General features: G+C 41.5%; 1 protein-coding gene across 1 annotated transcript; it reads right to left on the bottom strand.

The window, feature by feature from the left end:
- Positions 1–415: 415 nt before the first annotated feature.
- Positions 416–11,767, bottom strand: LOC133924207 (exocyst complex component SEC5B-like). The gene is made up of 21 exons (XM_062369645.1): positions 11,249–11,767; positions 10,180–10,334; positions 9,492–9,589; positions 9,219–9,413; positions 8,983–9,110; positions 8,722–8,880; positions 6,572–6,676; positions 6,206–6,280; positions 5,937–6,074; positions 5,636–5,818; positions 5,144–5,299; positions 4,920–5,043; positions 4,631–4,841; positions 3,824–3,939; positions 3,490–3,715; positions 3,239–3,332; positions 2,757–2,834; positions 2,372–2,428; positions 1,550–1,699; positions 1,225–1,437; positions 416–1,043 (listed from the first exon to the last, which is right to left on the bottom strand). The coding sequence occupies exons 1-21, from the start codon at positions 11,660–11,662 to the stop codon at positions 795–797; spliced, it is 3,324 nt and encodes a 1,107-aa protein (XP_062225629.1). The 5' UTR covers positions 11,663–11,767; the 3' UTR covers positions 416–794.
- Positions 11,768–12,099: the final 332 nt, after the last annotated feature.

Below are 12,099 nucleotides of genomic sequence, written 5' to 3'. Positions count from 1 at the left end.
TGTTAAAATATCAGAATAAAAAGTGTCCAAATAAAAAATCTCCATGACCTGCCACTGGAGAATGAAAACAAATGTCTGTCTGCACTTAATAGTTTGATACAAGAAGATTTACGGGTCTGCAGCAATCATCAAGACCTCAAGGGATATTTTGAGGTTTTCACATGGCCATTAAAATGCAAAACAATCAAACAAGATCCATCTGATGTTTGTCATTCGAATTCACAAATGAAATCACATCAACAACACACATTAGCCGAGATTTCATTCTTTTTTTTTTCTTTTGATACCAAGGGACATTTCAGATGACAATAGCGTCACTCAAGTTCAACTAACCTATAGAGTAAATTGTTACGGTAGAACAAGTCCAGCAGAAAAGGTCCCCCCCACAAAGCATGCAGACTTGACAGATCAAGAATAAACAAGTACAAACCACCTTGACACAATATTAGTAAATGTTCTGATACACGATCAGATAAATGGTTACAGCAGAAGCGGTAATGACTGCAGGAGACTAGCATACCAACAACTCCAGATAAAAAAAGCTACGGTAGTATCTTCAGACATGGCAATAATATTTGACTCGTAGAGTTTATACAATTTGATGGTCCCGTGCAGCAGCACCTGTACCCCCCTTTTATCTTACAACACCAAAAGAATAGACCAACATTAATAATACATGACAGCAGGATGATAATTACAACAACAAAAAAAGCATGCGCCAGAGAGGGGAAAAAACAAGAGAAATCAGGGAAGAGGCCACGCCAATGAGGGAATGATGCTATCAGCATTTTAGCTCACCGGCGCCGCCTTGAGACTACAGGAGAATTTGTACTTGTCTGCTGCCTTCTAAAACTAGGAGAGGACACTTGAACCGGTGCATGATGTGGTGCTGGTGCCTGGTAAGAAGAATAAGCAGTAGCAGGCTTTGAGCCAGCTGGTGCAGATATTGATTGAAGAGTTGACTCCATGAAGCACGCGATGTTTAATCGGGTTCTCTCCAGCTCCCCTTGCAGCAGATCACTACTGTACTGCTGAGCAACCGTCTGGAAAGAAAACAAAATTTGTGATTATACATGGTCTGCTGTAAAACAAAAGTTTCCAACATCTAGCAGAAAGCTCCGATTTCACAAATTTAATGTCACACTACCCTGACAGATGTATCTCATCTATCATCAATCTGCACATGGACATGAATCCGTGAGTAGAACATTTTGGGGCACTTACAAGCAAATCATCAGGTGATACTGATGGCACTTGTCTATCATCTGATGCAGCATCTTCACTGCCACGAGTTGGTCGACGGTGGTGTCCAGGATTCTCCAAGGCTTCTGCCACAGTTTCACAGGCCTTTTCCAACAAATTCTCTTGTAAGGATTTCAGAGCCTGCTGTGCCTCAAGTGAGAAGTATGTGTGTAGTACAGTCTCAAAATACTCAAGCTGCAGGCATGTAACACAAAAGATGGTAAATTAAGCAGACTAGTTGAATGTTTATATAGCTATTAAGACTCGTGAAGAATCTTGTGGCAAATAAAAGTAACTAAACACTTACCTCAAGCATGAGCTGACAAAAACCATTTGCATCCAACAATCTGATATCTCTGGTCTTATTCTCGTGAAAAACACTAAGAAAGATGTCGACCAAACCCTCGACCAAAATTTTCATTGCCTTCTCCAACAAAGGCCTAGCACCAGAGTATACCTGAAAGCAGGCAAAAGTTAGAACTCCATCTTACTTTTACAAGATAGACATGAGGTTACAATCAAACAACTCTTAAGACAGACAATATAATACGCTATATGTACAAGCAGATATGAAATACATGCAGTAACAGGCTAGGCTGTTTACCACTGGCAACCAGGAATCCCTGGCGTGGTTTCTCAAAATTAGCAGCCTGGGAGGCTGGGATTTTCATTAGCATTTCTTTAGCTAAGTAATGGATGACTCCCACAAACTTTGAAAGAATGGTACAGTGTTTTGCTTGTTAAACACAAAATTTCTTAGTATTAGAAGAGTGGAAGTTGTCACCTACCGAGCACACTAACACTCTTATCAAGTACCAAATACCTTACAGGCTTGTGGTAACCAGACAAATGCTAAAACTTCAGGAGAAGGGGGGGGGGGGGGGGGCAGGTCTTTCTTTTTCTTTTACAAGCCAAAAGGCAACAGGCCTGCTTGTGCTTTAAACAACTTAGGCACTTAGCATAGGTTTGTTTTGCGGATGCAAATGTGAATACAGCAGTTCGACACTGAACCCGTGGGCCCAAAAATAACACCTAAAATTATCCAGTAAAAGGTGTTTGTTATTTTTCCCAATTTCAAACATGTCATGATCAAGATCTAAATGATCAGAATAAGAATTGAAATGGAAACCTCTGCATGTACTGCTACAAGGATGTGCAGTAAGTCAAGAGTTGCGTCCCGAATGCCCTGCAAGGAGAAAGCAATAACATTGAAGACGGCAGTTTCACAAGACAACAAAAGGCATTGGTACAACAACAATAAACATAAGGATACCATTCCATTTTCATAAATCCATATGCATCCAAGTGCCAGTCATGGCCAGTACATAGCAGTGAAACCACAACTTATTCTGGATGTAATTGCTCTTGAAGTAAATAGCAAGATGCTACACAATTTGAACTACAACTCATGATGGAAAGTCCAGATCTAACATACCATTGGTTGTTTCATTTTTCTGAAACACATAGTTCCATAACATAAATGGGACTTGGTGTTCTTACTTTGTACTACATACCTTTACCGCCGGTGCTGCCCCCCAATGAATCCCAGAATCCAAAAGATAACTCTGTGCAGCACTTCTGATCAAGTTTGACTAATCAAGCAACAACAACAAAAACCGAATGAGTAAAGCAAAGGTAACAACATAATGTGCAAAAGCTAAAAAAATGACAGTCCAGAAAACATGTCCCCAGCATCAAGTAGGATATATGAAATTTCCTCACTTCCTTAAGATTTACAGTTGTCCCATTTATTAAGTTATTTTGGATGTTTTAGTAAGTTCTTTCGGAACTATAATAGTATTGAGGAATGAGTAACACTATATCAGGAGCTTAAATAACAGAAACTTCAGCAAGTAAAATATAACAGATATTTACTCCAAGATATGAAAGTAAGGGAGCTACTGCAGTTAGAAAAAAAAATGTTGTAATCAATTTCGATAAATCAACAATCATGCATCAACTGGTTAATCCACATGTCCTGAATTGTGTACCATACCTTTGCAAAAGTATACTGTTCCAGGACTTTCTCCTCAAGTGCAGAGAAAGATGTCATCAGATCTCGCATGTCGGAACTACGTTCATCATTATCCCTGTGACATAAATTTTCATTGATTAGAGTAGACATATCTTGAGAATAGCTTCTAAAATGAGTATAGGCTTTCCCATTATCAAGGTTTCAGGCAAACATGAGAAGAAGAGGTATGCTATTTTGCAGAGTGAGAGAATTTGACAAATACTATCAGATACCTGACTGGAGACCAAATGTGCCTATACTTGGTGTACAATTCATCTGAAAGTTCAGCTTTACAGTACCCAATGTTACTCAAAACAACCAGCAGCTTCTTGTGTAAATCTCCATCTGTGGCAGCGGATGTTTCTCTGCTAGTACCATTTATATAACCATTTTGAACATAATTGTTTTCTTTGTTTGATCTGGTCTGAGCTAGTTCCCCTCCAAACCTCTCCAGATAACCTGAAGCGTTTACAGAGATTGTCAAAGATAAATATTAAAGAATGATGCCACCATTAGATATACATTTTTTTAAGATTCCCCTAACTACATTTTAGAGAAATTTCATACCAGCAAAATCCAGAAAAGAATTTAAAAATGCAAGTCTAACAGACTCGTTAATTTCCTGAAGTGGTTGAGAAATGTCGTAAGACTTTGCAGTCTCGCTCCTCAGATTAAGAATCATACTGAAATAAACAAACACAGATTAGGATCCAGTTCAAGAGTACAAAAAATGAAGGTGGGAAAGTACTTGCCAGATTTCAAATTTCAGCACATGGAGAGTTGAATTTATTTGAATGCAGGAATACACATTTTACAAGCAGTTGATCGAATATAGTAGAGATGTGTGGTCACTTTTGAGAAACTATGCCGAAGACAAATTTCAGATTTTTCACAGCAAGGACAAGAGTTGAGACACAAACCGTAAACCTAACATGTAGGGCTTTGTTCATAGCCAAGATAGGAAAATAACTAATGAACCAGAATCATGCAGCATCTAAAGTACAGACCTAAAAAAAACTCATGAAGGCGAAAGCTTGTGCTTGATCATTACAACAGTGACAGCTACAGTAATAGGATTTATACAACAGATTGAGGCAAATCCATAGATCATTGTATTTAACTCTAATAGTTCCTTCCTGCCCCCTTTGGTTTTAGTGACTACTCACTGGCAAAAAGGAACCATCAATAAGCAAATAGACCTTTGAAAAACAGTAGTTATCAATAAGCAAATAGACCTTTGAAAACAAGGCCAATTGTAGAAATGTAGAGTAATGGTGCAACAAAACACTTTCACAGCGCTTTTGAAATAATGCAGCATAAGAAATAAGATGGTGAAAAAGTGCAAAACTACACAGAATAAAGAAGCAGTCTTACGTATCAATCCGGTCCATTGCTGAAATTGTAATGTCACGGAACTCCAAGGGCATACACGAAATTGCATACGGGGACTTGTTTCTCTCAAGGGTGGATAAAGTAACCCAAGTCTCGTCTTTCGATATCTCCTTAGTCATTGTCCGCATCCATGAACAAAGCCGTAGAATGTAAAGCTTTGTCATTTCAAAATGAAGGGCACGCAACATTTTCACTGGCATAATTGTTAACACATTCAGGATACAAGACAAATTTTGCAGTTTTTAGACAAGCACTTACTAAGTGACCATACCAGCAGTTGGAGATGAATCATTTCCTTCAAGAGTCTGACAGGCCTTAGCTATTTCTTTTATAGTGTCACCCATGTATGGACAAAGAATGTTGCATTCCTCAAAATCACGGAAGGTATTCTGAACCTGTTGATGTCAAAGAATGTTTAATTAAAAATACAACCAGATGCTAACTGCTAAGTATCACGGTTCAAGGTTAAAATTCCAAACCATGCACTCATTGTACCTTGATGTCAAAAGCAGATATAGTAGCCCGAACCATACTAGCAACTTCATCAAGAGTATGGTTTGTGTACTTTGCTTCTCCACCTTTATCATCAGTCTTATTTGCACCTGGCTTTGCATTCATGTCAGCATCAGAGACTACATTCCCAGCAGCTGCCTGTAAAGAATATATATGATTAGCAAATCCATGTGAATCTCTCTTTCTAAGACATAAATCAGCACAACATAGCTCATTCTCATCATTTACGTGATGATTAAAGCAGGCATCATACTTCAGATTGACATTATCACAAATACACTTCAATTTCAGTTTACTATTGCACAAAACGCCCGGGGGGGGGGGGGTGGAAGGATTCACAAGTTTCGGCGACTCAGCACAGAGATATGCTTTGCTACAAGAACTAACAACCGTTGCAAATCATTTAGTACCGTGAACCGTGAACTATTTACATTTTTTCTGCAATGCAACTAATAAGGTTCTGCTTGTTCATACCTTTGCAAATTTTCCACTGAAGACAGATAAAGCTAATCTCCAAAAAGCTGGAACATGCTGGATAAGCACAGCAGTTAGCCTACGAATGTAGGTAGCCCTTAAGCTATCAGCTTCTTCAGCCATAAAGTTTGCTGACAACTGATCAGCTTGAGAAGAATCACCGATGGCAGAATCAACTTCCAACTAAAACAAACAAAAGGAACAAGGACCTCGTTAAATAGGAAAGACATAAATACTATGTAAATGCCAACAAAAGAGATAAAAATGAGCTACGCTGAACAACAGAAAGTAATTTGCTCACAGATTTATTTGAATCTTGTTGCAGCTGCCTCCACTTTGAATCAGATAGCATTTTCTCGCGAATTTTATTTTGCAAAACAGCCATTCTTGCTTCATGATCTAGAGTACACTTTTCAAACAATCCATGAATCCTGCTATTCTGATAGGAAATATTAAGATATAAGCATATAGATAATACAGATAGAAGTCACAGACCAGAGAGCATATGTAACTTAACAATAAGAAAAAATCAGTTATATTATAGCACACATCTTTAGATTAAAGTTTAACCTGAATATTTAGATAATGCCACACTGGATCTGTTTCAGGTTCCAACTCCAAAAGTAGACGAACAATGTTCTCAAGCTGGATGGTGAGCAGAAAATCAGTAAGAAAACAGAACAAAATCATCAGATAACTTCGATCTAGAAATAGTAAGGAGTTTAAGTAAGTAATCAAGTAGCCCATTTTAGACAAAGCAGTGTCCTAATATCATCTGCTAACTATCCTACAATACTATCATGCATTATGGTTATGCTCCAAATTCCTTAAACCTAAATTTGTAAGCTAAACCATCCTTCACTGTCAACAAAACTACAAAAGTAGATAATTTCAAGATGTCTCCAAGACTAAATATTATAGGTGCGTTCTGCTAACCTCAGCAAGATCAAGATGAGGATCCTCCATTGACTTATAAAGCATGCCCCTAAATTCTTGCATCACCTTTTCCACTTCCTCAAGTACACGTTTTAGTATCCCCACCTGCAGGTTGTTCACCGTATTACCATTACTGAATCACTAAATATACAATCATTGTGGCTTATAGTGCCTAAGAACGAATGATAGGGACACAAAAAACAATGGAGAAATTCGCATGTGTTACTTCAGTTTGGAACTATCCATAATTTTCTATGGCAAACAGATAAATAAATCAAGCAGTCAAAACACAAATGAGTAAATTCAACAAGGACTAAGTATTCACAAGGCTAGTATGTCACTAAACCTAGCGTTTCTAAGAGCTTTGTGTGAATCAGTCATGCTCCGTGATTACTTGCATTCAAGTGCGGAGATTAATAATCTGACACATACAGAAGCAATTAGGCATAAAACAGAGACTATACAATTTCCGCATGCATAACTGGAACTTAATATTAAACTAAATTTTATCGAGTACATGAGATGGACGACGGACGCACAACTTCCTGTCAGCTACAAGATACCATCATGGCATATGATCTTTCATGCATGATTCACCACCCAGTAAACCATGCAATATGTATAAAAGGAAAGGAAAATAATCTGAACCACACATGGTTGTCTTGCGTTTTAACCCATCACGGATGTTGTCATGAAATCAGTATAACTATCAGTTGTTTTAGTGGTATCTAGGAGAGTAAGGGAGTGGTTTCTCTATACACACAGGCCCAGTCAAACAAACTAGTGAAGATAACTTAATGACAACAGTGATGTAAATGCAACCCCACTGAGGACCGGTAAATCCATGCCAACTGTAAATACTTGTGAGCACTTTAAGTATCACAATAGGTAAGATAAGTTTCTCATGTATGTATAGGTTCAATATATTTTGCCATTATGTGTATATTCAATTTGATGTAACTCCTTTTTTTATGTGTTTTTGGCTTCTAGCAATTCATGGACTATGCCAATATGTAGTACACTAGAATTAGAGGGGCAAATGGGAAATAGTCAGCGGCGGTAACACCGTAAGAATTCTGATAGGGATCACTGGTTCATGGTGCCCAATAAATCCCTGTGGTTGTTGGTCAAAGCTGGAATTGTGGATGACTATGGCTAGATCGTAGTCACCAGAATTCTGGGTCGAGGAACAGGGTTGAGGGATGCGAGCCGACATTTGAGAAAAATGAGGTCCGAAGGGGGTATACCTCTATGGGACGACAATTCGCGACATGGATCGATGACCCCAAGTATTCCGGGTCGATGCCTAGGACAAAGCGTCGGGTTGAGGGTTGTGACCCCGGAAAGGAAAAAGAAAAGGAGAAAAGAAAAAGGAGGAAAAGGGAAAGGAGAAGGGAGGGGAGTACGTAGCCCACCAGCCAGCCCATAAGCCCACCAACATGCCACTTAGCACTTAACATGTGCTCTAAAAGTTTAAAACTAAAGGTTGGGTGGCTGGTGACCATGTTCAGCCACCACCACCTACTTCATTCTTCTTCCTCTGTCTCCCCCAACGAAGTGCTGCTCGACCGCCGCCACCACCTGCTTCATTCTTCTTCCTCTGTTTCCCCCAACGAAGTGCTGCTCGACCACCGCCACCACCCCATTGCTATCCCAGCCGTGAGCACCGATCAGCCACTGCCCCTGCTCCTCTTCATCCCCTTTCCCCTCCCCATCTTGTAGTGCTGCTCCACGCTCCACGCTGCTCTGCAGCTTCGGATCCAGCAGCAGTTGTGCGCAATCTAACGGCAGTGGCTGCGATGGTCTGCCCTTCGCACTGTCTATGCTCCGCCGGCGAGGTTTGCTCTCCGCACCGTCAGATAAGCCCTAAGCTCCATTGTATTACCTATGCGGCAAAGGGTCAACGTCCCGTCCTGATCCATATGCATCGAATCCTGCAGTCGATCTGCGTGGCAAAGGGGCGACGACCCTCTCAGAATTGGGACATCGACCCCATTCGTTCCCGACCCTCGATTTGGGACAGCGTCCCGGGGTCGGGGAACGCACCATTGACCCAGTTTTAGGTGACTATGGGATGATTATAGCTAAATAACTCTGATCCTATCGCTTCTCAGTCCTATTGGATAAAATAAATTAAGAAGTCGGCATACATGAGAAGGAAGAACAATTGATTTTGCTTTTTGGTACTCTCTGACAGCAAGATCATATTCTCCTTTTCTAATGTTCCCACGGATTGCACTTGGTAGGTTAAATAATGTCCGGAATCTCTGAAGCATTCCCTGAACAGATCTGATCTTCTCCGCTTGGGCCTGTGCCAGAAGGTATACTTCAGTGCACTCAAGAAGGAATGCTACAGCAATAGCAATCAAGCTGAATGAGAAGTAGATCAAGAGAAAGCTTAGTCTGTATACCTGCCTCTCAAATAGAGGCTCAAATGCACGATTTGCCACACCGCTAATTTTTTGTGTGACTGAATACAAGTGAGCAGTACCTGCACCTTCAGGATCTTCCTCTATCTGTCTCAATTTCGACTCAATGTCTGCAGAAAAAACTGAGTGTATTACAAAGAGATGCAAACATTGCCCAGAAACTCAATATTATGACCATTTAGCTGCAATATGCGCATGTGTAACAACTAAATAAATACCATCAATTGTAGTTTTGCACGAGACAAAACAATCAAAGTTCTCCTTGACTAACTGTTTTTTCTGCTGAGTTCTCCCTTTGAGATCAGTTTTCAACATGAGAGCACCAGACTCTAAGTCAGCAGCGCTTGTGTCTTTGTGGACCCACGAAAGGAAAACCTTGGGATCAAAATTTGGAGACGAATATATAACTTTGTCTGCAGAAGTGCAAAAATAGACCTTTTATTAAGCATGAATAAAACACAAAAAGAATTCCGTAAAATCATCAGGCATACCTCGCATACTGGGGTCCAAACCTTGAGACTTCTCCCTTGAAACTGGAGAACTTACTGAAGCATCAGTGATCAATCGCAGGGACTTATTATCCATGACACTGGTAAGGCAATAAATATTATCCAAGCGTGAAAGGGAAGTGGGCATGGGATGAGGATAACCTTAACTTGGTTTAATTAATGAAATTAATTCTCCTATTCTACCGAGCATATCACAGAGGCAAAAGGTAATGCACAGCGTGACACTAACATTGTGTATGAGGTTAAAATTTGTTGTATCCAAATATATAGATATGAAAGAATATGCTCATTTCTCTGGGCTTCTATTACATAGCTTCTCCACTTAAAAAAAAAAGAAGAAGCAAAACTCCAAAAAGCCTCTGAGAGGAACTGAACCCTGATCAAACAAGCCTATAATTTTTCAGGTGCATGTATTCAACCACAATCACAAAAAGAAAAGGCAATATATTAGAGCAGCATAACAGCAGGATGCTGATCAGAACTTTGATGATGATGGATCTCCAGAAGAGGAATAAGTAGTAAAATGAAGGGAAAAGGGTGCAACTTATGTCAAATGATGGCTAATAGGTGAGAACAGAGCATGACAAGGAGTGTATTTTATTTGCAAAATGTTTCTTAAGTGGCAAACAATGAATGTATTGATCAGAAGTTTGATGATATAGATAGTTACCCAAGGCCCAATGGATCCAAAACCTCTACTCCTTTTGGTAAAGTCTGTACGCTTGTGAGTGCCTTTCGAGCTGCTGCTGTTGCTGCTTTCTGATCAAGTGCTTGAGCAGTAGGCGCTGCCCTTGCTTCACGCATTTCTCGAACCCTGCGAGCAAGCTGAGTGGAGCAAAGGCAGACAAACATTAGGCATGTTCAGCATTAGTATGAAAACGCAAAAGGTGCAAGATAGCAGGTCAAATAAAATGTCATGTTCAAAGCAGTTGGTAACTATTATCTGGAAAATGCAGTTATATGATGATCATGATATACAGGAAATATGCAAAAATGAAAAGAATCGAGAAATTAGAAAACACACCAGACAAGACAACTAAGCAGACAGAGTGTGTTGAAGATATATTCCAATTGGTCCATTGTAACATGATCATTCTACTGTGTTGTATTTCACCACACCTCAGAACTTGATGTATATCATTATATTAGTTATTTGAATTTGAAGCTACAAGAAAATCGAGGTGAAGTTTATTTCCCTTGTTCAGAAATTTAGAAAGCTAAAACTAAACAGTAATGCACAGTAATCAAAGCTGCAGATACGCAGTTAGTGTGATGAACCAAGCATTGTGTGCCACACAACCACAGAGACTTAAAACACTGGATTCTATATCAATCAATGCTCAACTTTCAAATCTCACATTGGTATCAGGCAGTGCAAATCAACTCCGGTGATTACACCACAGCATTCACAGTCCATGCCAATAGCCAAGTTCTAGCACTTATCCATATTTTCACCCTGCCAAACAGGCAGGCCTAGTCTGCAATGCCAAACTGACACAACTCACCAGACATTTAAATTGGGCAAGCTCCGCTAACACAATTGACAATTGTTAAACCAAATTACCATGACATGCTTCACACGATCACAGCACTAGCTAAATTTCAGCGATCAAAGGCGATTCCAGCCTGTTAAACAAACGCAATTGACCTGATCGCCGAAACGTGCTTACTCCAGAACGGCCTAAACTAGCACAGCAACCACCAACCCCCGAGATCGAGATCTTGCCGACCCCGCATACCTCCGCTTCGTCGACGCGCTTCCAGCTCCTGGGCTCGTCGTCGTCGAAGTCCCCGTCGTCCCGCGACGCGGCCCTCCTCGCCCCGGCGCGTCCGCCCCCGCCCCCGCCCCCGCGGGGCGGCGGGGGCCCGCGGTCGCGGGGGGCGTTGTCTTCGTCGCCGGAGGAGATGGATAGCAGCTCCACCTCGGAGTCGTCGTCCTCTTCTCCGCCGCGGCTGGGCTGGCGCGCCTTCGCCGGGGCGCCCCCGCCGCGTGCGTTGGCTCCGCCGCGGGCGTTGGGGGCGGGGGGGCGGACGAGGTTGACGACAGGCTTGTTTGCGGCGGGCTGGCGCTGGTGGCTGAGGTCCCGCGCCGCCTGCTCCTGAAGCGCCATCTGGAGGAGCTCGTCCTCGTCGACGTCGCTGTCGCTCGCCATGGCCGGGGGCGTCGGGGCTCGGATCTGGCAGAAGAATGGGAGGGGAGACGCAGAGATTTCGGTCTGGGCTTGGACGCCTTTGGTGGTCTTGATGAATCTGCCGGATTGGGTTTGGAGTGGGCTGGTCCGGCTGGACCCAGCGTCAGCTCGAACTCGAAGGCAGGGGCGGGCTCGTCCGTACTCACTCGAATGTTACCTCGCGTTCGACCTGACCGGTCCCGTGAGCCGTGGCGTACTAGCGCGGCGGCTGCCTACATGCGGTTGGGAAGCGATACCCGTGACGCTAACAAAGTTTATTAAAATTTCTTAAAATATGTTTCATATATTAATAATTACATCATGATGATGTTATGTTAGATGATATTCTTTTGATTAGGTCTCTAGCTCTGCGATCACGTATGGTTTGAATCTCTGAACGATATGATTTTTTCTCACCG

This window comes from Phragmites australis, chromosome 7 (assembly GCF_958298935.1).
Source record: "Phragmites australis chromosome 7, lpPhrAust1.1, whole genome shotgun sequence".
NCBI classification, from domain to species: domain Eukaryota; kingdom Viridiplantae; phylum Streptophyta; class Magnoliopsida; order Poales; family Poaceae; genus Phragmites; species Phragmites australis.
This window is presented reverse-complemented; position numbering and strand designations above follow the sequence as displayed.

What these genes read in the sequence shown, in the direction of transcription:
- LOC133924207 (XM_062369645.1), bottom strand. Translation starts at nt 11,662, where the DNA reads ATGGCGAGCGACAGCGACGTCGACGAGGACGAGCTCCTCCAGATGGCG. An exon ending in AGCCTCTATTTGAGAGGCAG is followed by an intron (nt 8,881 to 8,982) that starts GTATACAGACTA and finishes CTTCTGGCACAG; the next exon opens with GCCCAAGCGGAGAAGATCAG. An exon ending in TGATTCATCTCCAACTGCTG is followed by an intron (nt 4,842 to 4,919) that starts GTATGGTCACTT and finishes CAATTATGCCAG; the next exon opens with TGAAAATGTTGCGTGCCCTT.